Source organism: Diadema antillarum, unplaced genomic scaffold (genome assembly GCF_040938485.1).
Source record: "Diadema antillarum isolate AM-2024a unplaced genomic scaffold, OU_Dant_1.0 scf00000189, whole genome shotgun sequence".
NCBI classification, from domain to species: Eukaryota; Metazoa; Echinodermata; class Echinoidea; order Diadematoida; family Diadematidae; genus Diadema; species Diadema antillarum.
Window position 1 is genome coordinate 548,227 of NW_027271078.1, and position 27,761 is coordinate 575,987.

The 27,761-nt window shown below is 38.4% G+C and overlaps 1 protein-coding gene across 1 annotated transcript in view; it reads left to right on the forward strand.

The window, feature by feature from the left end:
- The window catches only part of LOC139723423 (uncharacterized), a 39,865-nt gene extending 13,030 nt beyond the window's left edge, over positions 1-26,835 (forward strand). Inside the window, exons 7-38 of the mRNA XM_071634670.1 lie at positions 318-520; positions 1,645-1,742; positions 2,351-2,591; positions 3,293-3,424; positions 4,070-4,180; positions 4,724-4,881; positions 5,942-6,114; positions 6,759-6,976; positions 7,273-7,407; positions 8,014-8,201; positions 8,752-8,905; positions 9,195-9,358; positions 10,345-10,447; positions 10,914-11,093; positions 11,858-12,009; positions 12,530-12,670; positions 14,419-14,571; positions 15,511-15,738; positions 16,554-16,713; positions 17,152-17,329; positions 18,015-18,100; positions 18,574-18,669; positions 19,374-19,543; positions 19,832-20,005; positions 20,762-20,934; positions 21,304-21,447; positions 22,143-22,328; positions 22,934-23,028; positions 23,741-23,805; positions 24,655-24,723; positions 25,302-25,428; positions 26,648-26,835. Of these exons, the coding sequence (XP_071490771.1) occupies positions 318-520; positions 1,645-1,742; positions 2,351-2,591; positions 3,293-3,424; positions 4,070-4,180; positions 4,724-4,881; positions 5,942-6,114; positions 6,759-6,976; positions 7,273-7,407; positions 8,014-8,201; positions 8,752-8,905; positions 9,195-9,358; positions 10,345-10,447; positions 10,914-11,093; positions 11,858-12,009; positions 12,530-12,670; positions 14,419-14,571; positions 15,511-15,738; positions 16,554-16,713; positions 17,152-17,329; positions 18,015-18,100; positions 18,574-18,669; positions 19,374-19,543; positions 19,832-20,005; positions 20,762-20,934; positions 21,304-21,447; positions 22,143-22,328; positions 22,934-23,028; positions 23,741-23,805; positions 24,655-24,723; positions 25,302-25,428; positions 26,648-26,835 (4,843 nt within the window). The remainder of the gene's footprint in view (positions 1-317; positions 521-1,644; positions 1,743-2,350; positions 2,592-3,292; positions 3,425-4,069; positions 4,181-4,723; positions 4,882-5,941; positions 6,115-6,758; positions 6,977-7,272; positions 7,408-8,013; positions 8,202-8,751; positions 8,906-9,194; positions 9,359-10,344; positions 10,448-10,913; positions 11,094-11,857; positions 12,010-12,529; positions 12,671-14,418; positions 14,572-15,510; positions 15,739-16,553; positions 16,714-17,151; positions 17,330-18,014; positions 18,101-18,573; positions 18,670-19,373; positions 19,544-19,831; positions 20,006-20,761; positions 20,935-21,303; positions 21,448-22,142; positions 22,329-22,933; positions 23,029-23,740; positions 23,806-24,654; positions 24,724-25,301; positions 25,429-26,647) is intronic.
- The last annotated feature ends 926 nt before the right edge of the window (positions 26,836-27,761 follow it).

A 27,761-nucleotide genomic window follows, 5' to 3' on the forward strand; every position in this document is an offset into this window, starting at 1 on the left:
TAACCATCGCCAAGTATTCATGTAGACTATCATGAACAGTTTTGCTATCAAACAAGACGAGCTAACTCCATTCTTGTTAAATTGAGATATTTGTGATTAACGCTGCTAAAAAAAAAGAGAAAATGATAAGAAAATACAGAATATCTCAATAATTACTTCTCGAATATTCCTTGTTATTTTCCAAGTGAGGAATTACTGGAAGGTTTAATTTTGCTCTGTCTGATGATGGACTTATTCTGAAATGTTTGAAAATGGCGCTTAGCTCATTTTGCAATAAAACCCTTCATATTCATATCATGACTTCTATTATCATTCAGATTCACCACGGCTCTGCGTACCAGTTTCCACTACACTGGGGCGGAGTTGATCAGGGTTGGTGGTGGTGACGAACTCTGGCTCTTCATAGACCGCCGACTCGTTCTCCAGATCATAAACGACGACGTCGACGTCGTGAAGTGCGCAAAGATATCCCTCGTCGATGCTCACGGCAAGTACATAATGACTGGTGTTCTCGTCATAGGTATCGCCATAAATAAAATCAAGTTGTTGTTTATTTTTTTCTTAATTATCACTATATTTCAATATTTTGAATGGGGATATGTTTTGTCCCTAGTACACAGCACACAAATAATACATTAAAACTATATGTGTTTTCTTTTTCACTTCCCTTTCAAATGCGAGCGTAACCTTTTTTTTTCTGTGATATTATGAAAAACCCGTTTTGATTAGATATGTTTCCCTCGGGTTGTACACATGGCATTCATATCCGTGATATACAAATAAATCTATCGTCGGTTTATGGGGACCGTTACTTTGTGGAATTAAGTTTTTCACCTCATATTCATATTCGTTTCCAAATAATTTATATATTTTATCAAAACTTTGAATATGGGGAACATCGTAATTTGCAATCACTTTGAAGTCCTGGGGATTTTAATTAATACTAGACTGACTCATATTTAGGGCGACTCTATCATAGATGGTCTTGACGCTCTTATTCATTCATGCACTACATAAAGTACAAACACTTCTGGGCCCTGTTGCATAAAACCCTTACCGCTGGACTTATCGCTCCTTTCTAGCGGTAAGTCTTCAAATTAGCGGTAAATTTTATAATCCTTGATGCTGATTGGCTGTGATGCCTAATTTTGACAGTAGTTACCATTGAAATTCAACGGTAAGTTTTATGCCACGGGCCCCTGGTTTATTACCGTTTGACTATCTACATATAAGAAGAAAATTGAAATGCAGTTCAGCCATTAGATATGCTGTTCCTGTTTTTCTATTATTTGCTTGTTTTGAAATAATTATTCTATGCGTTTGTTTTTTTAACATATATCGCAGTTAAATGGACTAAATTTAGACAACGTTTAAGAATTTGGGCGTATGTGGTTAAAGTGAATTACGATGACATGCAAAACTACGGTAACTATGCAAACGGACTGCCTGTGGAAATCCGGCTCCAGAAAGCAAGGGGGGGGGGGAATATTTGCCTATTTTTGTATCAAATCGTAAGTCCTACCAAAATCATTACTTTTTTCAAAAACAGACGGACAGTTATGTCATTGTATATTGTTTGGAGTGGAAATTTAATATCTGGTGTTTACAATTTTGGGTTAAATCGCTACATCTGGTCGATTTTAGGTAGAGGCGCCATCGACGTCAGACGAGGAACAGTCGCAAATGAAAGATGCGTGCTCAACGCACATGAACCCAACGAAACCGTAGAGGCAGCGTTTAAGGTTTGAAATTTGATTTGAACTCTTTCTCAGGTGTCTTTGTTTTCTCTTGTTTTTATGTCTCTCTCTTTCTTTACTTTCTTTATTAAACATAATGTGTGTTAGTACATATTCTAAGACACTAAAAACAATCAATAAAAGTGCATATTTGTCTTTGGAAAATTATGTGCATAACATTAAGAATAGAACGTCGCCAAATTAGAAGCGATCTGTTCTTTCATCATTTTCATAATTGAGCATAATGAGAAATAATTGCATGAAATGATTGATCTTTAAAATATGTTTATGTATATTGGCATATCTATACACTCACATAGTTACATTCTTGCACTTCTTTAAACGATATTCTGAAGGGCTGTTTAAAGATAAGTTTTGGTTGATCGTCTTACTCGGAGTTCAACGTATTTTTAATGATGAAGTATTAACAATAGAAGTTGCTGGCTATATACACTCATTGTGCACCAATACCCACCCATCCCCCCCCCCCTATTAACCTCTAATTGTCTTTGACTTGTGTATTTAAACCAAGCGTCCAGCATGTTTGTACCTATTGATTGTCGATGGTTGTAAATATGATGACTCAACTGACAATATCATGCTTTATTTCCTAGGTCGGGGATGCATATCGCTTCGAACTGTTCATGACTGAGCGATCCTACTGCTCATCCGAGTTCTTTTTCGAGTTCAAGTACGTCGACTTTCCGACCATTGACGAGCCCGACATCGACTATACATTCCACGTGAACGAGTGGGCCGACATCGGAATGACTGTGGGTACCATCACTATCACGGAGTTCTTCGACGACAACCAGACATACCTCGGGGAAGTGTTCAGATTAAGCGACAGTGATAGTGAGTGAAAACTTGTCATGGTCTGGCTTTTTATTCTGCCAGGGAAAAAGGAACTTTAGTTCTGTCTGTTACTCAGACCTATACTTTATATCCAGTGGAAATATGTGTCATTGAACCTGAAAATAGTCACGATGTTCTTGCTTGCTTGTTATTCTTGCTGGTTTTGTTTTGCCTGTGTGTGTGTGTGTGTGTGTGTGTGTGTGTGTGTGTGTGTGTGTGTGTGTGTGTGTGTGTGTTTGTGTGCTGTACTGTGATGGCAATAAAATGTGGAGAAAACATTGATATGATGTATGAAGTATAACCTGTAGTCTAAGTTAACCTACCACGAGTCAAATAATTGGTGAACTATCCAGAGAAAATAAATAAACTTGCGTTAAATGTATAATAGTCAAATTCACTCAAGGCAAAGGATTTGGGGACTTTTTGGTCAATTTGGGATCGGACCTAATGCAAGGCTGACTGTGTATAGTAAATATTACTCCTTCGTTTGGATGGCAACTACGAGGAAACAGTCGACGAGCTAAAACTAGAAAGACGATCAGGGAGAAAAAGAAACAGAGCAGAAAGATCAATGAGGAGAAAAAAAATGAAGAACATAAGGGCAAAGAAGAGAGAATATAAACATTGCGAAGAAGAGAGATAAAAGAAAAAAAAAACATTGTGATGAGGCACTCTAATTGGTTCAACATATTGTTTTTCAGCTGAGAGGCCAGAGTTGGCGGTAAGACCTAGCAATGAATCGTGGCCTGAATTCAACCCACTGAGCCTTCCATTTCTTGACACCACGTGGATGGACAGCGTTGACGATCAGCTGTTTTTGCCCTGTGTACCACGTGAGTAAATCAAGTTGATCTTTACTCATGGCATGGAATGTGCCTAGATTTCCATATTGTATTACATCGTAAGGACTGTTTCCTCCGAGATTTGATTGCTAAACATAAGCAGGTAGTACATTGCGCCTCCGGTATTACTCTGATTAATGTGTTATCCAAATAAGTCCTGGGACATTTACTGCATGAAATAATTTTCTAGTTTAAACTATTGTTAAATTGGAATAATTATGTAATTGTGCCATTGTGTAAGTTACTAGATTTTACTGGAAACAGATTAGATTGTTTTGGTTCAAATTCATGAATCTGTTAAAAAAAGATATCCAACTTTGAAAGAGTAACAGGAACACTTGTCTTCTAAAAAATAGTTGCCAATTCATCTGCCACTTTGAGAGTTTCCAACAAAATTCTGCAGGTATGAACTTTTAGAGGATAAGTACAGAATAAAAGAGAACATTTATTGTACCAATGGAACCCAAGCTTATGAACTACTAACATGACCAGTTGAGATCATCGTACTTTACAAAGATACAACATCAAGCCACAGCATCGGTAGATGCGGTCATCATGAAATATGCAATCACTGTTCACGTGGACGTCTAGATTTATTAGAAGTTCTATGGCTGCGCTGATATTGTGTCCGTGCAGAATACATCTGTGAAGACGCCGTGTGTCAAAATGGCGGAACGTGTTACAGCAACGGACCGTCGTATTTCTGCTTATGTGTTGGTACATGGACTGGCCAAAACTGTTCTGAAGGTAAGGACTCGTGCAGTTGCGCAAAATATGAATCTGGTACTACTGTGCATACATAAGTTGAAACTTCGTATCTCCCATGCGTCGCATAAGGAGCTTTATACCCCCCACGCACACAAAAAAGGATTGAAAATCAAAACAAAAACAAAACAAAGATGCTGAGTATGCTTACTACGTGAAAGGAAATAAAGCCAGTTTGACTGGGGATATCACAAAAACAGCAATACATCAATTTGTATTCCAGTAAAACGTATGCCTATTAAAATCTGATTACATGAACTCCCAGTTAAAGCAACTGGCAAAAGATTGCAGCGTTAAAGTTCTGACCCCCAGTACTTTCAGAAAGTGGCACAAATGAAGAAAAATATTGTTCAGGAGTCGACCTTTGACTTCTTGTTGCGTGTATTTGTCCGCAAGAAACACAGCCGAAGTAATTTACCAACAGACAGACATTCACTTATTTTGTGCATCAGATTTATGTGGTTATTAACAAACCTCATTCTTAATTTGATGTTTCGGTATATTCCATTTGTATTCTTTGCGCAGATTCCCGTGATCTGAACGAGGTAACAAGCATTGCGAATCGTACAGCCGTGCTCGTTACCAACGCACATTTTGATCGTGAAAACTTGTCGGTCTTTATGGTGAAAGTGCGGATCATGATGTCATCCAACCAATCAAACTACGTTGACTTGTTCGTCGAGGTAATGGAGGCTGAAATATCATACCAACAGAGAGTGGATTCCCGTTATAACGATGTCCTCGAGACCGGCAGTTTTCTTTTGTTATATCGAAATTTCGTCGTAACCAAACAGATAAACAATAAAAATACACAGAGTGGATAATGCTGCGGCCTGATTCCTAACTTCGTTTTAACTGGGATTTCGTTATAACCGTGTTCGTTATAACGGGAGTACACTGTATCAGTTCGTTCGTCACAGAATGTTATTTTCTAGTGAAGGGAGGGGACTAATGTGTGCGAAAAACTTACTTTATATAACTTGGTTTTCTGGAACAGGAATTCGTGTCAGCTGCATTGCAGGTCTGTGATGAAAGAAGGGAAAAGGATGCTGACTACTAAAAATAACAAAGAGCAAATTACTCAACGTACATAAATTTTAAAAAAAAACAGTTAGGTACCCACAATGAGAACTATGGCTTCAATTAACTAATATATATGTGTTTTATTACCTGCTCACAGGTTGTTGGGGTTTTTCCAGCACTCTTGTAACTGTTATCGATGTTGATAACTTGACAATAATTATATTTTGATGATAATAGTTAGGACTGTAATTGTGGCAATGCATTTTCAGTAAATGAACGCTAAGGCCCGAATTCACGAAGGTAGTATTACTGAAACCATGGTTCAAACCATGGACAATTTATACGGAGCGCCAAGTGTCGCATGGCCAATTTCGTTACGAAATCGGTCATTTCGTCAACGAAATGGTCGTTTCGTTAACGAAATTATCATTTCGTGGACAAAATGACTGATTTCGTAACGAAATATAGGCCATGCGACACTTGGCGCTCCATACAAATTGTCCATGGTTTGCTTCGTTAATTCTGGCCTATTGCTTGAAATAACAACAACAGGAACAAACATTGAATGGACTATTACAATCAGTAATACAGTTAGTCGCTAAAATCTGATATGCAGAATTGGTTAGATCTAGTGAATAGAAAAGTTCATTGCATAAACTTTGTCAACGTTCTCTTGTGTTGTTGTTTGATTTGATTCTTTTAATTTTCCCAACTTGAAAGATGCACGTGGATGACGCTAATGACAACTGCCCCGAATTCAGCGTTGAGGGCGCCACGTCATTCTACCCAATTCCGCCTTTCCAAAGTTACATCGGCAACGTCAGTGCCACGGACTATCTCGACATCGGAGTCAACTCTGAACTGACGTATTACGCCGAACCTGGTGTTGCTACGTAAGACTAGACTTGCCTTCTAAGAAAGTTCAATTTCCACAAAATATTACATTAATCTATTGGAAAGGGCTTGTTACTAAAAGGGCTTGTAGTCTATGCTTGTTTGTTTGTTCTGTTCTGTTTTGTTTTGTTTTTTCGTGTGTTTTGTTTGTTCGTTCTTTTATTAAAGGACCTTATGCGATACCGGTGAACGACTCAATTCAGAGGTAAAAATCTGATTTAGTTAGTGCTTTCAAAATGACATTCCCATCAAAACATTATCATTTAACAGAAGCACAAGAGACGAATAAATCTGGGCTACATAAACACCATGTTTTCATTCTTATTGATGTTATTTGCTTCAATCAATCAAGTTAGCAATAACAACAAAATAAGTTACAGTTAGAGGCAGCTGCTATCTCATTTTCATGTGGGTGCATGCGCATGTGCATGCATGTGTGCATCATTTTTATCTTTCATGGGCCCGTTTCATAAAACTTGTCATCAGTGACAACTGTCACATTTCTATGACAAATTTGCTCTCAGCCAATCAGACGCAAGGATTTCAGTAGCTTGTCACATCTATGACAACTTGTCACTGATGATAAGTTTTATGAAACGGGCCCCATGTCTCTCATATGTGTTGTTCTCAACGACTATTTCAGAAGAATAGCGGACTCCCATAGGATGCTCGTTGTCGCTACTCGCATTGCGGCCATTGATGCAGGTGCGCCGCCTCGCGGTACAGTCCTTATAGTCAACATGACGCTCAGCGAAACCTGCGTCTATGACGCGGAAGGCGAACGCACACCAATGCGCATAACAATGGACGAAAACGGATCTTACGGTATCGAAGTCCCACAGTACTACCTGTACAGTTACGGTATGTATCGCGATGTGAGTCTACGACGGCTATGTTGTAACATTTGCAATTTTCCACACATTGACTCAAATTTCTTTGTTCAACATAATCATTTATACACCCTCGCCATCACATCAGTTAGAGCTATAATTCATTTTACTAGCAGTCTCCATACGTGTCTTGGTAATGTCAAAGATAAGAGTATTTTATCAAAAATTAAAGTATAATAAAACAGAGTATCTAGATTGCCTCCCTCATAAGAAGAGGATCTGATTTAAATAACTTTATAAAGCGCCCTCGCCGTTCAATGTTCGCAGATTGCCGTCACCCGCTGGGCATGCAGTCTCGCATGATCAGCTTCGATCGGGTGACAGCTTCCGACCAAGGAATCAAAGGTCATGACCCGGATGAAGCTCGACTACACCTACGACCTTATGGCAGGTACGGGTCAGGTAAGCAATTAAAAAGGGTACAGCTATTCCAATACTTCATTTTTTTTCTTTGTAATATAACAGATACACTACTAATCAGCATGTGTCACAACTATCTTTATCTTAAAACCTGCTACCTGCTCCACTCAACATCGAATGTGCAGCCGATGCGCAAATGAAACACGTTGTTATCTCTGTCTGCAATTGATGGGGTCTAAAGTTTACAACATGACACGAAAGTGTCCATACCCGTGCAAATGACTATATAAATCGTGGAAATGATACTAGATAGTATATAGACACATTGTAAGCAGAATTTGGTCGCAAAACCTTATTCTTGTACGTTCTATATTTTTCTATAAAACTGCTAAAAAAAAAAAAGATATTGGAAAGTATGGAATACGGAATGTTAAGTTTGATATTGTAATCATAACTGCCAAAGTATTCCTTGCTATTTCACAAGCAGGGCATCAATGGAAAGGTCTCCTTTTTCTCTTTCGTGGTAATGGACTTACTTTGAAATAAAAATGTTAAAAAGGCGCTTAGCTCGTTTTGCGACCTAACTCGTGAAAACAGAAATGTTCTATTTTGGACTCGATTAGTTAACTTAACGACGAATCCCAACAGGTTGGATACCAAGCGTCTCGGACACCAACCAGTGGATCCAGGCTACCATGCTAGAGGTCATTCTCTTCAGAGGAATACAGACTCAGGGGAGTAGTGACGTAGAAGCCTGGGTGGAGTCCTACAAACTTCAGTATTCTAATGACACCATAGTCTGGACATCAGTCACCACGTTCGATAACGGGTCAGAGGTAAGTTCAATATCATTTCATATTCTTTAACGCTCCCTGGGGCTGCTGTAGCTGCAAGACATACACTCAGTGCACATAATAAATTTGCTTCACAGAAGAATAATAGACAACACTACAAAAAAAAATGAGACAATGCCACTGAGATGGATATTCCTCTGAATAGAAAACAACATGAGTTGATCTATTCATATTTTCAAAGTTTGTGATAACTACAATGCATGATCTATTCATATTTTCGATAATATTTGTGATAACTACGATACCCTTTACTTGTTAAAATGTTCGATTGGTCCTTTACATTGTACAATAACCCAAGCTATATGGGAAACCCATTTAGTGCACATAATGTGAGACAATACATGGTTTATATAGCTGATGCATTTTATAGATTTATGCTACCTGAAGTACTCGATGTCGGACGATAATGGGGTGTTTTGCTATGTCGGAATTTTGACGGATATCCACTCATTTTAATGTACTTTTGTGGTGATTTCGATCATTTTAATCCTTCTCAAATATTCCACCACTGCTGTTTGGTTTTCTTGGCCAGGTGTTCAGCGGTAACATTGATCAGATCTCCACGGTGTCCCACTCTTTCCCCGATGCATACGGACTGGTCTTCCGCATCACTCCGCTCACCTGGCATCTACAAATCGGGCTTCGCTTTGAACTCATCGGCTGCTCGAACGCTAGGATGTTCAAACGTGAGCATGCGCATTGAACATCTGAGTAACAATGAATTAACCCGTGCATAGATACCAAGAAATGGGTATGAGAGGCATTTAATTCGATTGAAAATTGACCTATTCCAGTGGTTGTTGAATCTTGATGTTTATGGTTATAATGTGTGTCGCATATTTTGATTTCTACTGTTTCATCCATCAAAAAATAATACAGGTCTTCTAACTTCCATTTATTAATTACACATCATATCATCAACTTTGAAATGCACATTTAGTGATCTCAGATTAAAGTCAAATCAAATTTATTCAGATCAAGTGGACTGTGTGCGCTGCGAGACGACGTACTACTGTCCCGGGAATGGATCGCGATACACGTGCGGCCGCTGCGACCCTCCATCGGACGATTGTGATCGCTCACCGGTCGAACATTCGTATGGACATGCGTCCGAGTGCAGCCCCTGCCCAGAGGGCCACGTAAGTTAGTTATCGGTATTAGATCTACACTTTTTTTTTCATTTTTACGCTTTTTTTTTAATTTCATCTCTTTCCTCATGTATCATATTCTCCAACTTTCTTTCTCATTTTCCTACTGCTTTCCTTATGATTGTCGCTATTTTCATTTTTAATTGAATTTCGATTGGTATAAGTCCTTTTTTTGTCCGGTGGTATTTTTTCCTTTGTTGGGAAGCATCACGATCAACTTAATTTAACTTACCCCCCCCCCCCCCCCAATAAAGTTAGTGAGCGAGTGAATTACTGGTTTGCTTTAATGAATGCTCTAGTATTTGTATCGAATTGAATAGTAGTGATACTGTAATTTTCTTTTAATCAAATTAAATATTGTTTGCAAATGAATAGGAAAAGAATCAATGAAAGAGACCTGAGTATGTTATATAAATATAATGATATGACTGTATATAATAAGCGGTTGTCTGAAGACATTAAAGCTAAATAGTTATTCACAAAGACTATGGTCAAGTGTAAGTGACCTTTTTTGTTCTGTTTAAATGACGGTAATCCCACTCCACGACTTTAATGGAACGTAGAACGCAATTAATGGACTGTGACAATGACAACGGCAAATTTCGTTGTTCCAACAAGAACAACAACAAAATAATCTATTCGTCCTGTTACCTCACAGATTTGCCACGATGGTTATGCTTGGTTGTGTCCAATCTACACATACGCCGTTTGCAACGAGACAGTGAGTATCATAATTTATGAACAATTGCGTTGATAATATAATCGTAAAGTATATTTATAATTTATCGCGATGAACGCAATATTTGTTGTTTCCGAAATAATCACTGAAGAGTGGCTGGATTTCTGGCTCTGAAAATAACTTGATAAACTTCTTTAACTTTTCATTGTTGTGTGTACACTCAGATCATCTATATCCATCCATCTGTCTATCTGGCGAATATTTGTCTATCTATTCATCAAACCCCTCATTTCTGCAGCACTGTTCGAATGATTGCTTCGACTGCCCGCCAGGCTCGGCCTGTTTTGACGGTGTGAAGACCGACTGCAAGCCCGGCTTTTACTCCGTTGGTTACGGACAAGGTAGGTGGCGCCCCTATAATTAAAGCAATAAGTGTTTGTTTGTCTGTGTGTGTGTGTTTGTTTGTTTGGTTTTTTTGGGGGGGAGGGAGGGGGTGGGGGAGAAATAACATTTGCAGTAACTTTATTGACGAAGTTTCGACTTTTGGTAATGATACACTATACAGTGACATGTATCTCTGTATTAATATCAAGTATTAAAAAGTGTTCATATTAATTTCTTCTTAGATTTAACGGAAAGTTAAAAAAAAATGCGAAGGACGCCATAACAGCTTAAAAGAAAGAGCAGCTAATTTGTATTGAGCATACTCAGTCTCGATACTAAAAACTTGCCAAACTCATACCCAAGGGAAGTTACGAAAAAGTACTTTCAGTGAAGTACTATGGTCCTTGAAAAAAAAAACAACAAACAAACAAACAAACATGCGGTCACATAGGTACTTACCCCATGTTTCGTTCATATCGGCAGACGAGTGCCTGCCGTGTCAGGACGGCTCGTACCAGTCGCTTTCCCGCCAGACTTCGTGTCACTGTTGTCCGCCCGGATTCTACAGCACGGAGGGAAAGACGGAGTGCGCCCCCTGTAAGGTCAACCAGTTCTCAGACTGCGAGTGCGGCACGTGCCAAACGTGCACCTCGGCTGACGAGTGTAAGTCTGATTGATATCGATATAAGCATCGATCATTCACAAAAATTGTCATGAGATAGCCATCAACTGTACAATTATGACTGTACTATTCTATGCAGTTATAAAACAGTTCTATCACAAGAAACTGAGTCACTTCATGGAAGTTCATGCACTCAATTAAGCGAATACTTTGTCCTTTCTTCTTCTTCTTCTTTGGCCTTGATCACGACTTTCACTTGGTTTGATGAGCAGAACTGAGTCATCACTCCGAACATGCCTATCGAACATCGATATAGGATTGCCTTGCGAACTACACCTTTATAGATATATTTTCAAGACTTTCATCTTTTCCATATTATATGAAAATTAAAATATTCATATTACATGTTACTCTCGTGCCAACGTCGTACACGACTAATTGACAGTATTGGCGACAGATTTGCATATTCTCATGACGTTTCCTACCGAAGTGATTGGAACAAACTTGAGTTTCTCAAATTACAGCCTTGTTCATATAATCATATTATAATTTGTTTCAGTTTTGTCTTGCTTTTGTGTGTTTGCTTTGGAGTGTGTTGTTGTTTTTTATTCTTCTTTTGTTTGTGGTGGGCTGAATGATTTCGTCAAAATGGCAATTTCTAAATACATGTCAATGGTTATGAAACACAGAAGTGAAGGAACAAGGAACTGGACCCACATGATCACTCAAAAACGCACACGCGTACGTACATGGTAAGCCAATCAAACCATAATAGACGTCAATAACATGATGTTAAATTTCACAGGTCCATGCTTGCAACAGCCCGGACCGTGTATTGAAGGTGTGCGATGTGTCAACGTTGGGGGCAGCACGCATCGTTGCTTGGATTGTCCGCCAGGATATAACGGCACAGAAGGCAACTGTGCTGATATTGATGAGGTACGAGCCATCGAGAACGTAGAAAGAAACATTATTTTATTCAGCATAGAATTCATCTAGTTGAAGTGAACACATCTGTAATATGAATCCAAACACGCCAAATGTTTGATGGGGCAGCGTCACGATTAAGCTAATAAGTGTGTAGGCCTACATTAACTTTTAGAAATTGTAATCGCAAACACTATGAACACGCAAGCGATGTATGTTTGTATAATAAATCTCCCCTTCAAAAGGTAAATATAAATTCAAGGTACAATAAAAAAAAAGTGAACATGATATTTCACTTTGTAGATTCAGGCGACGCCGGTTAGAACGAAGTCCTTGGACCGGCAGTTTTCTTTCGTCACATCGAAAATATCGCTAAGAGTCGAATTAAAAAATAATACAAGGACATAGAAGCGATAATTCTGGAACCTGAATCTTTACTTCGTTACAAAGCGAATCTCGTTGTAACCGTGTTCGTTGTGATGGGAATGCTCTGTACTTAAAAAAATATGAATTTTTATGTGGCTTTCATCTAATCTACTTGTGTTTTTAGTGTGCCGTTGACAACCCGTGCTGGGAGCCGGCAGAATGTCTCAACCTCGTACCCGGATACGTCTGCGGACGCTGTCCCGCTGGGTACGAGGGTGAGGTCACCCACGGCTACGGGCTGGAACACACGAGAAACTTTCGACAGGTAACGTCAGAAAGACAAAAAATGTACTGTTTGTTTGCAAAATGAATTATTACTCTATAATCGTTGACAAACTGAGCGTTACAAAAGGCTGTTATGGTTTATTACCTGAGGAGGGGTTTCATCCGTCCTGGTAAAGAGCCAATAAAACTCACTTTTAAGACCTAACCCATTATGGATGACAAATTTCGACTCAATTGAACATTGAGGGAACTTGACAACCCGTTGCCGTGAATACCTCCCATTGCTGTGACAAATGTTAAGAAAAGAGCTCTTCCAATGAGGAAAGAAACATAAAGATTTATGAGGTCTATTTGTTTGATCGGATACGGTTCTCACCGTTTTTGTCCGTTTCTTTCGTGTATGCAAATGTTTATAGCATCAAACATAGTCATAAACGAGTGAAGATGTATTTGTGCACTAAAAAGAAGAGTACATGTATTATCTGTTTTTCTTATTCACCTCTAACTTTGCGATCGTCAATTGATGGAAATGAAAATAGATTTGAATCTGGAATCTTGAATCTGGAATCTTGAATTACTGCTCATTTGGCATAAAGTTAGATCACCTTCATGGCAAGTCAGAAATGTACATCATCAATCCGGCGGCTTGGGGTCTGTTGCATAAAACTTTTTTGTTGCTTGTGTAGTTGCATTAAACTGTTTTGTTGCTTGTGTACTTGCATTAAACTGTTTTTCTGGGGAAAACTCTGGTATTAAAAGAAATGAAAGCTCAGGTTAGTATGATTCTTTTATCTCATTAAAGGGGAGAAAAAAAAACTCGATGAAAAAGTAGTCTAAAGTTTCCGAGGAAAAGAAAGTTTTATGCAAACAGACCCCAGGTTTGAAGTGTATAATGATTGTTGTCGGTTATTTTGACCGATTATTTCCAGGTCTGTGTTGATGTTGACGAATGTAGCGTTTCTAATGGTGGGTGCCATCCGAATGCTGAGTGCATAAATACACAGGTGAGATTCGCGTGTATACTGTATTCTTCACGTGATTGCACACAACTTATTTTGTTACGTGTGAGGAGTCATTACATTTTATTATCATGTTCAGTAGTTTGTATGATTCGTTATGTGTGTGTGTGTGTGTGTGTGCGTGTGTGCGTCTATATAATCGAGGAGCAGTTATGCATTGTAGAATAGACCGTCGTGATCGTTTATTAGTAGAATATTTCTAACGTTTGTTAAGAGATGGCTAACAGCAGTTTTGTTTTCCCTTTTTAAGGATTTTTAATCGCCGGCAGTTGTTCAACTTCAGATTTCAACTTCAAATCAGACAGGAATGTAAATTAACCCTAAAATGTTATGTAATTGTAAAATAGTGACAGGTTATCCGGCCACACATCGGACATGTATGATCAGTTTCCGATTATAGGTAAAGTGAAAACCAACCAAGTGAGGTAGAACTTTTATGCTAAAGTGCATGCGAGGTATCACGAGTTCGATGGTTTCAAGTCTCCTCAGAATTAAGTGAGGGACTGGACGGTAAGAATACGGTTTCTTACTTTACGATCTCTGTCGCCATTGCTCCCTAGCCGGTAGCACGAGATTTCAAGCCCGTGGTCTCATGAGCTACCAAAAGTCGAAAGTATTACGAGCCACAAAAGCCATCCATACCACCCGCCTCAGTCTTTAATATAGATAACGTTCTCATACATTACTTGCGTCGTGTGAATACATGATACAAATTAATTATAATTCCATTGCCATTGTATTTCCTCCCTGATGGTGAACTTTCTCCCAGGGAGGGCATCACTGCGGCTCCTGTCTCCATGGTTACGTCGGGACCAACGAGGAAGGCTGCTTCCTGCCCGTAGACCACTGCGCCGAAAACTCAAGTGAGTGCGACCCCAACGCCATCTGCATGTACACGGGACCAGGAACTTACTACTGCGAGGTAATAACGAGCTTCGATTATGAATCCGAGTTAAGAGCACTGTAACTGGCCAGACGGCCATAACTGGGGGCTTCCAAAGAAGAACAAAGTCACTTCCAGTCGTGGAATATTTCAGAGTTACTACATTATGTCAGTGCATTACTCTTCTCTTGCGTGAGGAAAACTTGAAGTCCCGAGTTAGAAATCACTGTATAAAACAGTATCCAAACCGATTTGGTCTATACTGAGCTGCGCTGTTTTATCTTGCCCTCCATGTTCAGCACTATCGTCATTGTATGTCAAGCATCTTTGCTTTACAACACGCTATCCTGGGAGTATAATATATTTGTCATATTTAGAATTTGCGTACTTGTGCGTTTATTTCATTCATGTCATTAGCACGAGGTATTCATGCCGGCCGTCATCGCACACTCTTGCAAACTGCAAATTGGGGATTCCTTTATTGAAGTAGAAGCATAGTTTCACCACTAGGTTACAGGAACAAAATAACGTGCAAATGTGGACGTAATACCCACATCACCATGATAAATTATGTAGTTTGATAGGGGAAAAAAATGTCGGTAGAGAGCAAGATTAAAAATGGCTAGCAAGGAGGATAGACAGATGGATAATACCGTCAAGATAGGTAGTATACTGATGTTGACGTTATGTATATAAAAATCATCATGACAGTTGTTATTATCACTACCGTGTAATGAAGTAATAACTTCACATACCTGCCCAGCCTTGCTAAGATAGAAGCAGTCTTCTGATGCAATCAAGTCCAATCTGTACTTGATAGTAAACTGTCAGTTTTCGTAAGTTTTTCCTTCGTATTCCATCATTTTTTTTTTAAATCAAGTATAAGAGCCGAATTGTTATTTACGTAATCTAAGCTTTGTAACTGTGCACATCAGTTAACATCCGGCCTTCCTTGTCCGGTTTCCCTGACACTGACAGTGCGATGCCGACATGGGCTGGGCCGGGGACGGCTTTGTCTGTGGTCGAGATGAAGACCTGGACGGGCAGGTGGACACGAGGCTTGTGTGTCGACAGCCGAACGACAGTCGCTGTGTACCGGACAACTGTCCCGGGTATCCCAACAGCGGGCAAGAAGACGCCGACGATGACAAGACTGGCGACTCTTGCGACCCCGATGCCGACAACGACTTCATCAAGAACGATGAGGTCTGTTTATCAAACCTTAATGTAACGTTAACCGTTCTTGTTAATACCTATCATAAATCTAATTGAGTATATGAATATAAGAACGACCCAAGTCCAATTTTTGGCCAAATTTAGTTTGACATGGGAAATTATAGCTTATGCATGGACTCATCTTGTGTGTAAATGATAAATCCTAATTACCCCCGGAAGTGCCTGAAATGAATGAGTTAAATCTTATATTAATGTAAGAATGAAGGACTTGGGTCGTTCTTACATTCATATAATAGCGCCCTCTCTCATCCTTCTCCCATCTCTATAGCAGAATATCATGTATATGGATCAAAGAACGACCCAAGTCCATATGAATCAAAGAACGACCCAAGTCCACCACACAAAATGGCCTCTCCACAATTAATGTAAATGTTAATTGTCATAATGATATATGTTCTAATTTGTATATACAATGTTGCCTTCCCATCACAGTTAAATAGAATATTATTGGACAAATAAAAAAGATATGAAGTTTTTTTTTAGTTTACTCGAAATGATCTTCCATGGACTTGGGTCGTTCTTATATTCATATACTCAATTTGCTGACAAAGTGGCAAGTAGTTTTTCAGGTATAGTGAAGCAATTTGTACTGATCTTAAAATCTTTTAGACATTACAACTATGCAATTATGTATAGATAGATGATGCTGCACTCGCACTTTTCAAAAGTTGTGTTTTGGTCTTAGTATTAACATGTTTCTGAATTTTCCTTGAGAATCACTAATATCGTATTAATGTTGATATGATTTAATGTGAAATCTTTTGTTTTATGATTTTTGAACTCAGGACAACTGCCCTCTAGTGTCCAACTTTGACCAGGCAAACAGCGATGGAGATCGGGTCGGCGATGCCTGCGACAATTGTCCGGGAACGTCGAACACCAACCAAAATAACGATGACGATGACGCAACTGGGAACTCATGCGACTCCGACGACGACAACGACGGTATGTAAATACAAAGGATTCAAACATATGATAGGATATATGCTGTATATAGGTCCTCCTCTGTTGAATGCCGAAACAGCAACAACATTGCGGTATCAGATTCGTATCCCCTTCGCTTGTATTATTCACAACATAACGAAAATGGCAGTTTGAATGCGATTTTCCTACAAATTGAAAGTGCGATACGAAAACCAATAGTTATTGTCCATCAAAATAAATACAATTCGAATACGCTAGTAGCGAATCGATACTATGGTAAACGAATACAGCTTTCATAATCACCCACTTCCCATGGTCTATACAGAGAATATAATAACCATCCTACTTTTACACGATTCATTGAAGGCCGCCTGATTTTCGAAATAAATGTGTTTAATTTCTACCGGATATTCTCTGGTATATTTCTTGGTCTAGTTGTTTTTTTTTTCCCGATTCCAGGCATTATTGACGACTCGGATAACTGTGTGAAAAAGCCAAACCCTGATCAGATTGACACGGATGGTGATGGCGTGGGAGACGCGTGTGACAACTGCCCTCTAGTGGCAAGCGACGGGCAGACGGACTCCAACAAGAATGGCTACGGAAACGCGTGCGATGACGATTCCAACGTGGATGAGTAAGCGTTACAACTAATCAGTCAAGATGGCTTCCATTTTGTTTAGCATGAAATGTAATTTTTTCCAAAGTTCTTTCCTGACATTTATGTATTATTTGTCGACTCATAACAGCGAAAATTAGAAAGTACCAAGAATATTACACAGATCTGCGAGCTACCACCGTTGTTTTGACAATGAAACTGTCACGATGATAGTTGTCGGCAGCACTTAATAACACTCATTTTTACACAACATCGCACAGAATTTTAGATATCACGAATACATTATTTCCTGCTCTTTGGATTACTGTTTAATACTTCTCTATACGTCTCTCTATTAAACCCCTGCTTTACCGATACGAACGTTGTGCATACTGGATGCGCCTACAAATTATACAAATTTATACGAAAATAGACATAACAAAGGGGTGGTCATGAAAGTCCACACGAGAAGTCGTCATGAAAGCGATGTATCCAAACTAAGTGAAGTTATTCAGAAAGCATCAAACCGGCAACTCCTAATGGCCATGCAAAACATAGTAGCTGATTTCAGCTTGCCATAACACAATAGCAAGCGTCATTGTTCTTGCCAAATCACGTGCAGCATGATACGTGTTCTTGAAAGACGAAATAGACAATGTCGGGTAAATGTTACAAATTCTTACGCCATTGTTCTTTCCTTTCCTTTTTTTTATCCACGTAAAAGGGACGGTGACGGAGCCTACGACTACGACGATAACTGTCCTAGCGTGCAGAATGGTGACCAGACGGACACGGACGATGATGGAATAGGTGAACACAAATTACGCAGACACTATCTTCATTTGTTCCTGCTATTATCAATATAATTATATCAACATGTTTATTATTTAGACCGTTCAGATATTTTCGAGGCTTCAGATATCCAAAAGGATAAAATGACTTATTCAACTTAATTCAAATTATGAGATTAACTGTCAATACAAAGTTATTTTTTTTATTATGATATTTCATTAATATAGGTAGTTTTGCCAATTATTCGAAATAAAGTTCCTCTTCATCCATTTGGATGCAATGCTATAACCTTCGACAGAATGTATTATTTAAAGGGAAACACATAAGACAGCTCTGATTTTCAAAATTTCGACTCTGCAATATTCAATAGGGAGAACGATTTCAACGCCTTTGCGACAAATTCGTAGTATTGTTAATGTAAGTTTAGTCCGCTCTCTGGTATTGTCCCAGTCTTCATCGTGATGTAACTGTCGATGTCTTAATCAATACAGGGGACGAATGTGACGATGACATGGATGGCGATGGTATCCCCGATGACAATGACAACTGCCCTCTGGTGGCCAATGTGGACCAGGAAGACACCAACCGTAACTTTCTTTCTCTCTCTCTCTCTCTCTCTCTCTCTCTCATTCCTTTACATATAATATCTCTCAGTCTCCCTCTCTCTCTCTCTCTCCATCTCCGTCTCTCGCCATCTCCTTCTCCATCTCTCTCTTTATCAATCTATCCAACTATTTATTTGAATTGTTATCTATCTTTCTATTTATCTCCCTATATATCTATTTATCTATCTCTCCATCTCCCTATTTATCTATCTATCTATCTATCCATCTATCTATCTCCCTATCTTTTTATCTATTTATTTATTCATCTATCTATCTGTCTTTATCTCTTGCTTTTAAGCATGTCAGCTTACATTTTGTAAACTATCAACTACTATGTGATAGCGTCTATGTCGTACAGCCTGCATTCAAAGTTTGAGAGTGCTGTGCAGAAAGTGAGAATGTTGAAAACAATGTCGCATGTCACAGGGCAACATCCAAGTGACATTTTACGGGACAAAGCGATCGTAGTGTATCCATCAAATAGAAAATGATGTAGGACGATAAGTTCTGTATTAAAGTGCCCACCAGCTGTAATGAATTCAAACATTTAAACATTTCATTCTCCAGCATTTCACTAAAATCCGTTTTTGTCCCATTTCTACCCACACTAATATGCGAAATATGCAAATATTTGCTGTATCTGTGAGCTAAAATAAAACTTTATTTGAACTGCAATCATTGCACAGATAACCTCATGGGTGACGTTTGCGAGGAGGATACTGACGGAGACGGATATCCGGATCCATTTGACAACTGTCCTCGGAGCAAACAGTATCATGCAGCTTCTTTCATCGACGGATACTCGTCGAATCTTAAAGCCAACGCATACACCCCAACGTGGTACTTCAAACACAAGGTCTGTGCTATACTCTTAACATAGTATTGTATTTTTTATTATAGTATCAGCTAAGTTCGCTCTCATTTAATGCGTAATCCCGCGATTATCATTGCAATATACCCCGTAGCGTTTTACGTTATTTAAGCATACTCTGACGGCACATACTTTGATTGATATGTAGCCTCTATCATTATGTAGTTTAGAAATCTATGATAACAGTTGAAAATGTTTGTGACGCTATACTTGTTTTTAAACGCAGAAATCAAATAAGATTGAATGAAATCATTATTATCATTATTGTACAAGGGGCGGGAGGTCACTGGTCCGTTCAACGCCGAGCCGTCCAGCCTGGTCAGCCGGGACAATCTCGGGGACGTGGTATTCACGGGAACGATGTACGTTGACCAGTCGCCAGAGTCGGGACAGGACAATGCCATTGGGATTGTGTTCGGTTACCAGAGCAACAACGACTTCTACCTGGTACAGTGGTGGCGGGACTACCGCTTGTTGAGTTCGTCTCCGTATTCCCGACACATACACTCATTGAAGGGAGTCATGATAAAAGTACGAAAAGTCGCATCCTTGACGAATGAATACTAATATACTCTCTAAAAAAAAATCGAGTGAAAATTTTCACTCTAAAAAGAGTGAATACAAAAAAGAGTGAATTTCGAGTGAAATTGGAGTGAATTTTGAGTGAAAATGCTCATTTTCACTCATTTTGGAGTGACCTCAAGGATCACTCGAAGATTTTGGAGTGATCCCTGACGTCACTCCAAAATGAGTGAAAATGAGCATTTTCACTCAAAATTCACTCCAATTTCACTCGAAATTCACTCTTTTTTGTATTCACTCTTTTTAGAGTGAAATTTTTCACTCGATTTTTTTTAGAGAGTAGGGCCTATACAATATTTATATTATTAGTACCATTATCACTTCTTACGATATAAAGCATTGTCAGTCAATTTACTGTTAATTAGGTAAATCTTCAAGAAGTTTCATGAGACCAGAAAAATGTCCTGATGAAGAATTACATGTATATGAAAAAAAAAAAGATGCATATACTATATAATCATATCGACGCTTTTCACTGTGTCTTGGTACATGCGATAGACAATGCTGGAGAATGGACAGAAATAGAATGATAAGATGCAAACAAAAACAAGAAAGCATGATTTATTACTCGGCGACCATGTGGTCTCATTGTTTTTACTTTTCTCTTACCCGTCATTTCAGCGAGTGACGGCTCCGTCTGCGACAGGGGACACCATGTTTTACGCCCTCTATCGACACGATAATCATGGCGGCTACACCAAGGTTCTATGGCATGACAGACCAAGCACGACGTGGGAATACCGCACGTCTTACCGCTGGCGGCTCACTTTCAGACCGTCAATCGGCATGTTTAGGTATAGACTCATTAAGTGTAGTGTGCTACATCTTTCTCGTTTATCATTGAAGCATGAGTAGTTTTTTGGCGAGCATGGATTTCTGATTGAACATAGTACTTAACTTTAAAACTATAAAAGCAGCGACCTGTTTGCCAACGATAGCATAACTTGTCCCACGTTGCTTCATGAATCACATTATGATAAACAAACACAAAACTAGAACAAGCACAAAGCGGCATGAAAGCCGCCTAATAATGCCGAAAATGTGAAGAACGTAGGAGATTATTGAACGAGAATTGTTTATGCCTTGCATTACCTTACTTTTTTTCGGAGAACCTACTATGATCACAGTTTTCACCATTTTTGATGTTTCTTCGTGTTGCATAGACTTTACATCTATTCAAACAATGGTTTGATAGTGGACTCGGGGGAGGTATTTGACATCGCGTTTCAAGGTGGTAAGGTGGGACTCTTTCAGCTGGATCAACACAATATCATCTGGTCGAATCTCAATTACCAGTGCCTGGAAAGGTATGAAAAGAAATTATTTTTTTACTCTCACGTTTAGTTGTATGAGTTCTAGCTAAACTCTAGATAATCTATCCATCTTGACAGTGCGCCTAACAAATCTTGCGCTACGTGCCAAATTTACGACTACTTGTGTCATATTCGTTGCGCTACATCAATTTCAAGCTACCAATAAAAAAAGAGCAAGGAATCAAGTAATCGTGTTTTCAATCTCATGTGAGGAGTAAAGCAAATTGATATCATCATTTTTTTTTTTCATTTTATATTATGTAATAATCTATGGAATGGATGTGTGTATGTATCATGTGGTATATTTCAAATAAATGTTTGTTGAAAGCTAACCGTTTAAGCATCAATGAAAGATAATGAATATTAATCAAGTGATTATTTTGTTTATATTCATGGATTTACTATTTACATTTTGATTCTATGTACAAATGTATTTTTTAATGTTTTTTGTTGAGAAAGGAGACTTTGATAACACTTGCGATTTTTGGTTCCTGTTTTTGTTTGTTTGTTTGTTTGTTTTTTGCTATACTTCCTTCCATCTCGCAGCATGAACCCTTTGAAAAAGTGTGTCCGTAAGTTTATAGGACCATAATGTTTTTTCGTGTGTGTGTGTGTGTGTGTGTGTGTGTGTTTGGTGTCTGTGTGAAATGTTTGTGTAATTTTGACGTGTCGCTCGTATCTCCCCGCAGTATCAACGATGCCATCGTCTTTAATGACGACGAAGGTTACGTCATACTAGGTGACGTCACTGAATTAAAAATAGACGTTCACCTGACCATGATTGCTTGGTGTTTCATCGATGGCTCCGACCCTTCTCAGATCTTTCCTATCTTTGGGACAAGCGATGGATTCTTCAATTTGTATGTCCAGAACCAGTAAGTGAACTATTCACTTCGATTTTATATTTATGTTTTCTGATATATTCATGTGATTATTCATCTTTTTATTTGTTTCGTCATTCATTCATTAATTGTTTGTATGTTTAGCTATTTATTTATTCATGTATTTGTCTATGTATTTGTTGGTGGTACCAATGCGTTTGGTTTTCATTTCATTTCAAACGGTTAGGTAGTATGACTGAAATATTACTGATTTTTCACAGTTAATGAAGGATCTGAAGGAGCCGACAAATAAATTGTCCCTACGTTTATTTCGCGATAAAAGCCCCCAATGTTCCACATGTCTACGACATTTGGAATTGTGATACACACATGGCAAAGTAGGACTGGGCCCAGTGGCATAAAAGGTACTCTTATGATAAATTTGCCATCCAGTGGTAACTTATACCATGGCAACAATACCCAACAGCCAATCAAAATCAAGAATTCCGTGGATGTTACCATTGGATGGCAAAGTTACCATTTTAGTAACATTTATGCAACGGGCCCCTGATGATCTGTGGATATCATTGCTGAAACTAATGTTTTCACCAGTCTCGTTATTCCGCAATGATCTATCCATCGCAATTTGCTCAATGCAGTACGCTCATTGGACAATATGGTGACGTCACGGCAGAGATGTCAGGGGTCACTTATAATGAGTGGATTTACGTGACGGTCAGCTGTCAGCCAGGCGGTAAGATATGACATTATAATGATGATTATCGCTCACTATGTGTGTAGAAATTACAACCTTATGATTTGTTTTCGTTTTGTGGAAAGAGTCGATTTCAATGTGCAATATTTTAGACGGATGTTTTTGATATCTTTCATTCTATGAATCTGTTATTGTCTTCTACAATTTCCGATGTATTCAAACTGCACAGTTTCATGTAAAAGTGTAAGCAATTCAGCCTGTGGATTGCCGTGGATGATTTTTGGTAAAATTACAGCCTTTCAATCAATGAAGCAATCAATGAATCAATCAATCAGTTATGATACTCATTATGGTAGTTTGTGCTTCTTCTTCTTCTTCTTCTTCTTCTTCTTTTCTCTTCGACAGGGGGATATTTCTTGTCTTTAGAGTTGTTGTGAAGTTGTTGTTTTTTTTTTATTTGGGGAAAGGAGGAGGGAGAGTCCCCCCCCCCCCCCCAGGAATACAAGGCATCTTGCGGAACGTACAATGTTGTGCCGCACTGTTGCGTCACAATTAAATAATTACATTAATTCAGAATCCCCAAGAGTGCTCTGTGATGGTCCGATAATAATCTTCATTGCCTTTACCTTTCAAGTACATGTTCTTTCCCAACTTATTTTTTACTCGTTCTTTCTGTGCTGCCTTTCATAATGTCCATAGCAACTCGGAAAGAAGTAAAATCTTTCTTGTTCTTTCTTCCAACCGTAAACAGTTGATTTCAGAGTGTTCCTTAATGGGGTGATGGCATCGACAGACCTGCAAATGATACAAGGCTGGGTGAGTTGATAAAACGTGAAAGTGTCCTGAGGATTATGATTATGTACTGTTCTAAATTATAAACATGTTTGCTATCGCAGACACAATGTAAGCATGTGATTACGTTGTACTAAGGTCTTAAAGGCTATTGCAGTGCAAGTGAAGGAAAGCTCAGTTTGTTTAGGTATTTGTTTGTTTGTTTGTTTGTTTGTTTGATTTATTGATTCAGTGATGATTCAGTGTATGATTCAGTGATAACTTTACATAAAAAAAATAAAAATCTTTCCTCTGGCTATACGCAATTCTTGAGATGCCGTCACCTTCTAGAGTAATTCGCAAATTTTTCTTGTGAATTCCTCTTTTCCATGTAGAGTGGGATAAATTAAGATTGTATTGCTTACATGTTTATTCATCCAAACCAGAGTTGATATCATCATAATAATTGTATTCATGTTTTGTTGAAACTTACGTGTTTCAAAGTTCCTTTATGTACTCATGTAAGCGTTATGTATATTACTTTGTATTACTTTATATGGAAATAAAATCATTTTGAATTGAATTGAATTGAATTGAATCGAATTGAATTGAATTGAATTGAATCGAATTGAATTGAATTGAATTGAATTCATGTGCGTCTTTATGTTGATTATAACGGCGGAGCTGTTTGAGCAAAGTAAAGCACGCAGGAAATAATTAGTGATAATCAGCTAAATTGGAGTATCTGTTTGAAACTACTTCTTCCTTTTTTTTTCCTTTGTTCTGTTTTCATTTGAAGGGAGTCGCCATCCTCTCAAGGGAAAGAATTAAAAAACAAAGAAATAAACAAAACTGCACATTTTTTTATCCTTTGTTTTTGTCCATCTCAAACAGGATTCCCACACAAAGATGTACCTCGGCCGCGATAGTTCAAAAAGGTTCTTCAGGGGAATGTTTGATGAGGTGAGTTACTGTAGACGACGTGTTTTGACATACAGAACTCATATATTACAATAATGATTATAGCATGGCAAATCCGAAATACAGTGGATCCCTGTAAAGGAGTTCTTTGGACAGACCTATCTTGGAAAAGTTATGACATATGCAGCATGTATATATGAATATATATATATATATATATATATATATATATATATATATATATCATTATACATATATACATACATACATATATGTATGTATCATTATACGAGACATAGAAAAGGCTTAACCCATTTTCTCAATCTACAAGAAAACAAAGGGATGATATATTCTGCTCATGGGGGAAGGTTGCCATGGCATTTTTGTTTCTTTCTGTCTAGGCTATATTGGTAATTCACTGATCAATATTACTTCAAATGATAATGTTATGTTTCACAAATATGCTACCAGTAGTGTTGCAGGCGAACAGACTTACCTCTGTTGATAAGAATGTTTAAATCATTCCAAACATTCTGTTTTACAGCATTTGTGTTTAGCACCCTTTTATCATGTTTATTGTTTCTTTCGATCGTCTACTAGTATTTCTTTTTGCTTCCAAGGTGGCCATCTTCCACACAGTCCTTTCTCAGTCCGATATCGAGGTGGGTATGAAGCAAACCGGTTTCTCTTTCTATCACGAGAATAAACTCATCACTGCTCACTTCACCATGGACCAGCATCAGAAAGGTAAAAAAGCTGCAACTTTATTTTCACGGGCAGAATCTTCTACGTTAAGTAAATATCAGACATAGTTTATTACAATAAGAGAGTTATGGAAGTCAGTTTTCCGTGTATATAGGGCCTACTACTATGATTATTATCCACACAGTGTTTATGGGTGTAACCGCATACCCAATTTATGTAACGGTGCAGATATCCCATCAACAAGTCCCCCACACTGTAGACTTGGTAGATAAGTATCACCACAAAGTGGGGGGGGTGGTAACATTAAAACAATAAGAAATAAAGCAAAAATAACAATACCTGCTGGAAAGAGCACAGTGTCCCACAGTGTAAAACACAATGTGAAACAGAGTGTGAGTACATTGTAAACACACTGTGAAATCTCTTCACACTGTTATTCAACATTGTGAACCCACTATGAATCATAAGTTCGCATCAGTGTAACATCTCTTTACATTCTTATTCAATACTATGGACACATTATGAATCATAAGCTTGCAGTGTGAAACGGAGCATTACTATGTGAACACTGTGTGAAAAAAAAATCATATCGCAATAAGGAATCATCTTCACACTGTTAAATCTGAACGTTCTCACAAAGCCGACTATTTGAACACAGTGTGAACACACTCTGGGACACTGTGTTCTTTCCAACAGGGTTGGGATGTCTTCTGCGCCCAGAATATTATCAGTTTCAGTCTCGATGTAATCACAATACGATGACCATTAGGTATAGGTTGTTGCAGTTACTGAATTTTGGAGTATGAAAACGGTTCGCTATTCCAAAGGTTCGTCAAGACGAAAGGTTCGTTATTTCGAAGGTTCATGACCTCATCCAAGAAAAAACAAGTTCGTTTTTCAGAAGGTTCGTTATTCAAAAACAAAAGATACTGTAGTTCGCATGAGCCGTCTTTTCATTATTTAAGATCAACGAACCTTATTTCATTTTCAAATTAACGAACCTGCGTTATAATGAACATTGTTTCGTTTTCAGATATAACGAAAATTCGAATTAACCAACCCTTTTTTCATGTTAGGAATAACGAACACTTCCGTATCGGGAATTGGTGTGTTTCGATGAAACGAACCTTCGGAATAACGAACTTAACCCGAAAAGCAAAATGTCAACAAAATGATAATCTTAGGCATCATAGTTATTGTTGCTCATGTACATGTACGTGGGGAATTACACAAGTTCACCAACATCAAATTTGTCCGTCAGGTTCATCGGTACTGAAGGATAGGAGTAGCTTCCAGAACGACGCCCTCATAGTCGGCAGTATTACATTCGCCAAGAACTCGCCTTTCAACACCATGATATTCGGCCGAGCACATCCAAACAACAAACGGAGACGAAAAAAGCGCAGCGTGTTCAATAACGATGATCAAATCGAGCACACGGAATTGTAGGAGTCCCAGTATAGAACAGCCGGTGCACCGTTTCGCAGTCAACTACACACTACCTCACCTAAAATACTGCTATAGATGGAAGATGATGGAGTAATTACCATAAAGAGATTGTTGTTGTTGTTGTTTTTTTTTCCATAATGTTCAAAGTAGCTAGAGAGTTTAAATTCCAAAAACGTATATTTAAGTACTTCACGCGTGCGCGCGCACACACACACACACACACACACACAAATACCAATGCACACATCATATACAACATTAGTTACGCTTTCGAAACTTGTTGTATGAAGGCATAAATGATTCAACAAGTGCTGAAACAGGCCTATCGATCGCTATCATAGGTCTTAAAATGCTTTATTGTTATATAGAATGACACAGGAATTAGTTTACGTACATTATATCTGGCAGAAGAAATTCGTATCTACCTCTTTGTACGCGCGTTTGTAAGCATATCTTGACTTATTATTTTAGAAGCTTGTAAGATGTTATTGCACCATGAATTTCTTCAGTAAAATCTATAAAATACATTCGGTAGTCACTGAACAGAGAGGTATATTTGACTTGTTTAGCTCTGGTGTGAATTGGTTGAAAGTAATATGTGACGTATTTGGTCTTATAAGACAGCACGTTAATGTACACCCGAGATAGGCGAAATAGGGTGCTACGGATTGTAGTACCGTATTTATTATTTCCTGATTCACGGTTTGCCGTTGTATAGTGGTGAAGTGGTAAAGATTTATATCATGTATAATTTTAGTGTGTCGGAGTCGCGCCATCCTCTTGCAAAAACATAATGTCCCATGTTTAAAGTATGCGTTTAGTCGTTCTCTCTCTCTCACACACACACTTTTTTTCAGATTGTGTACAATGTATGTGTGCTGTTTTGATTATTTATATTCAAAGTTTGAGGGTGAAAAGTCATCGCA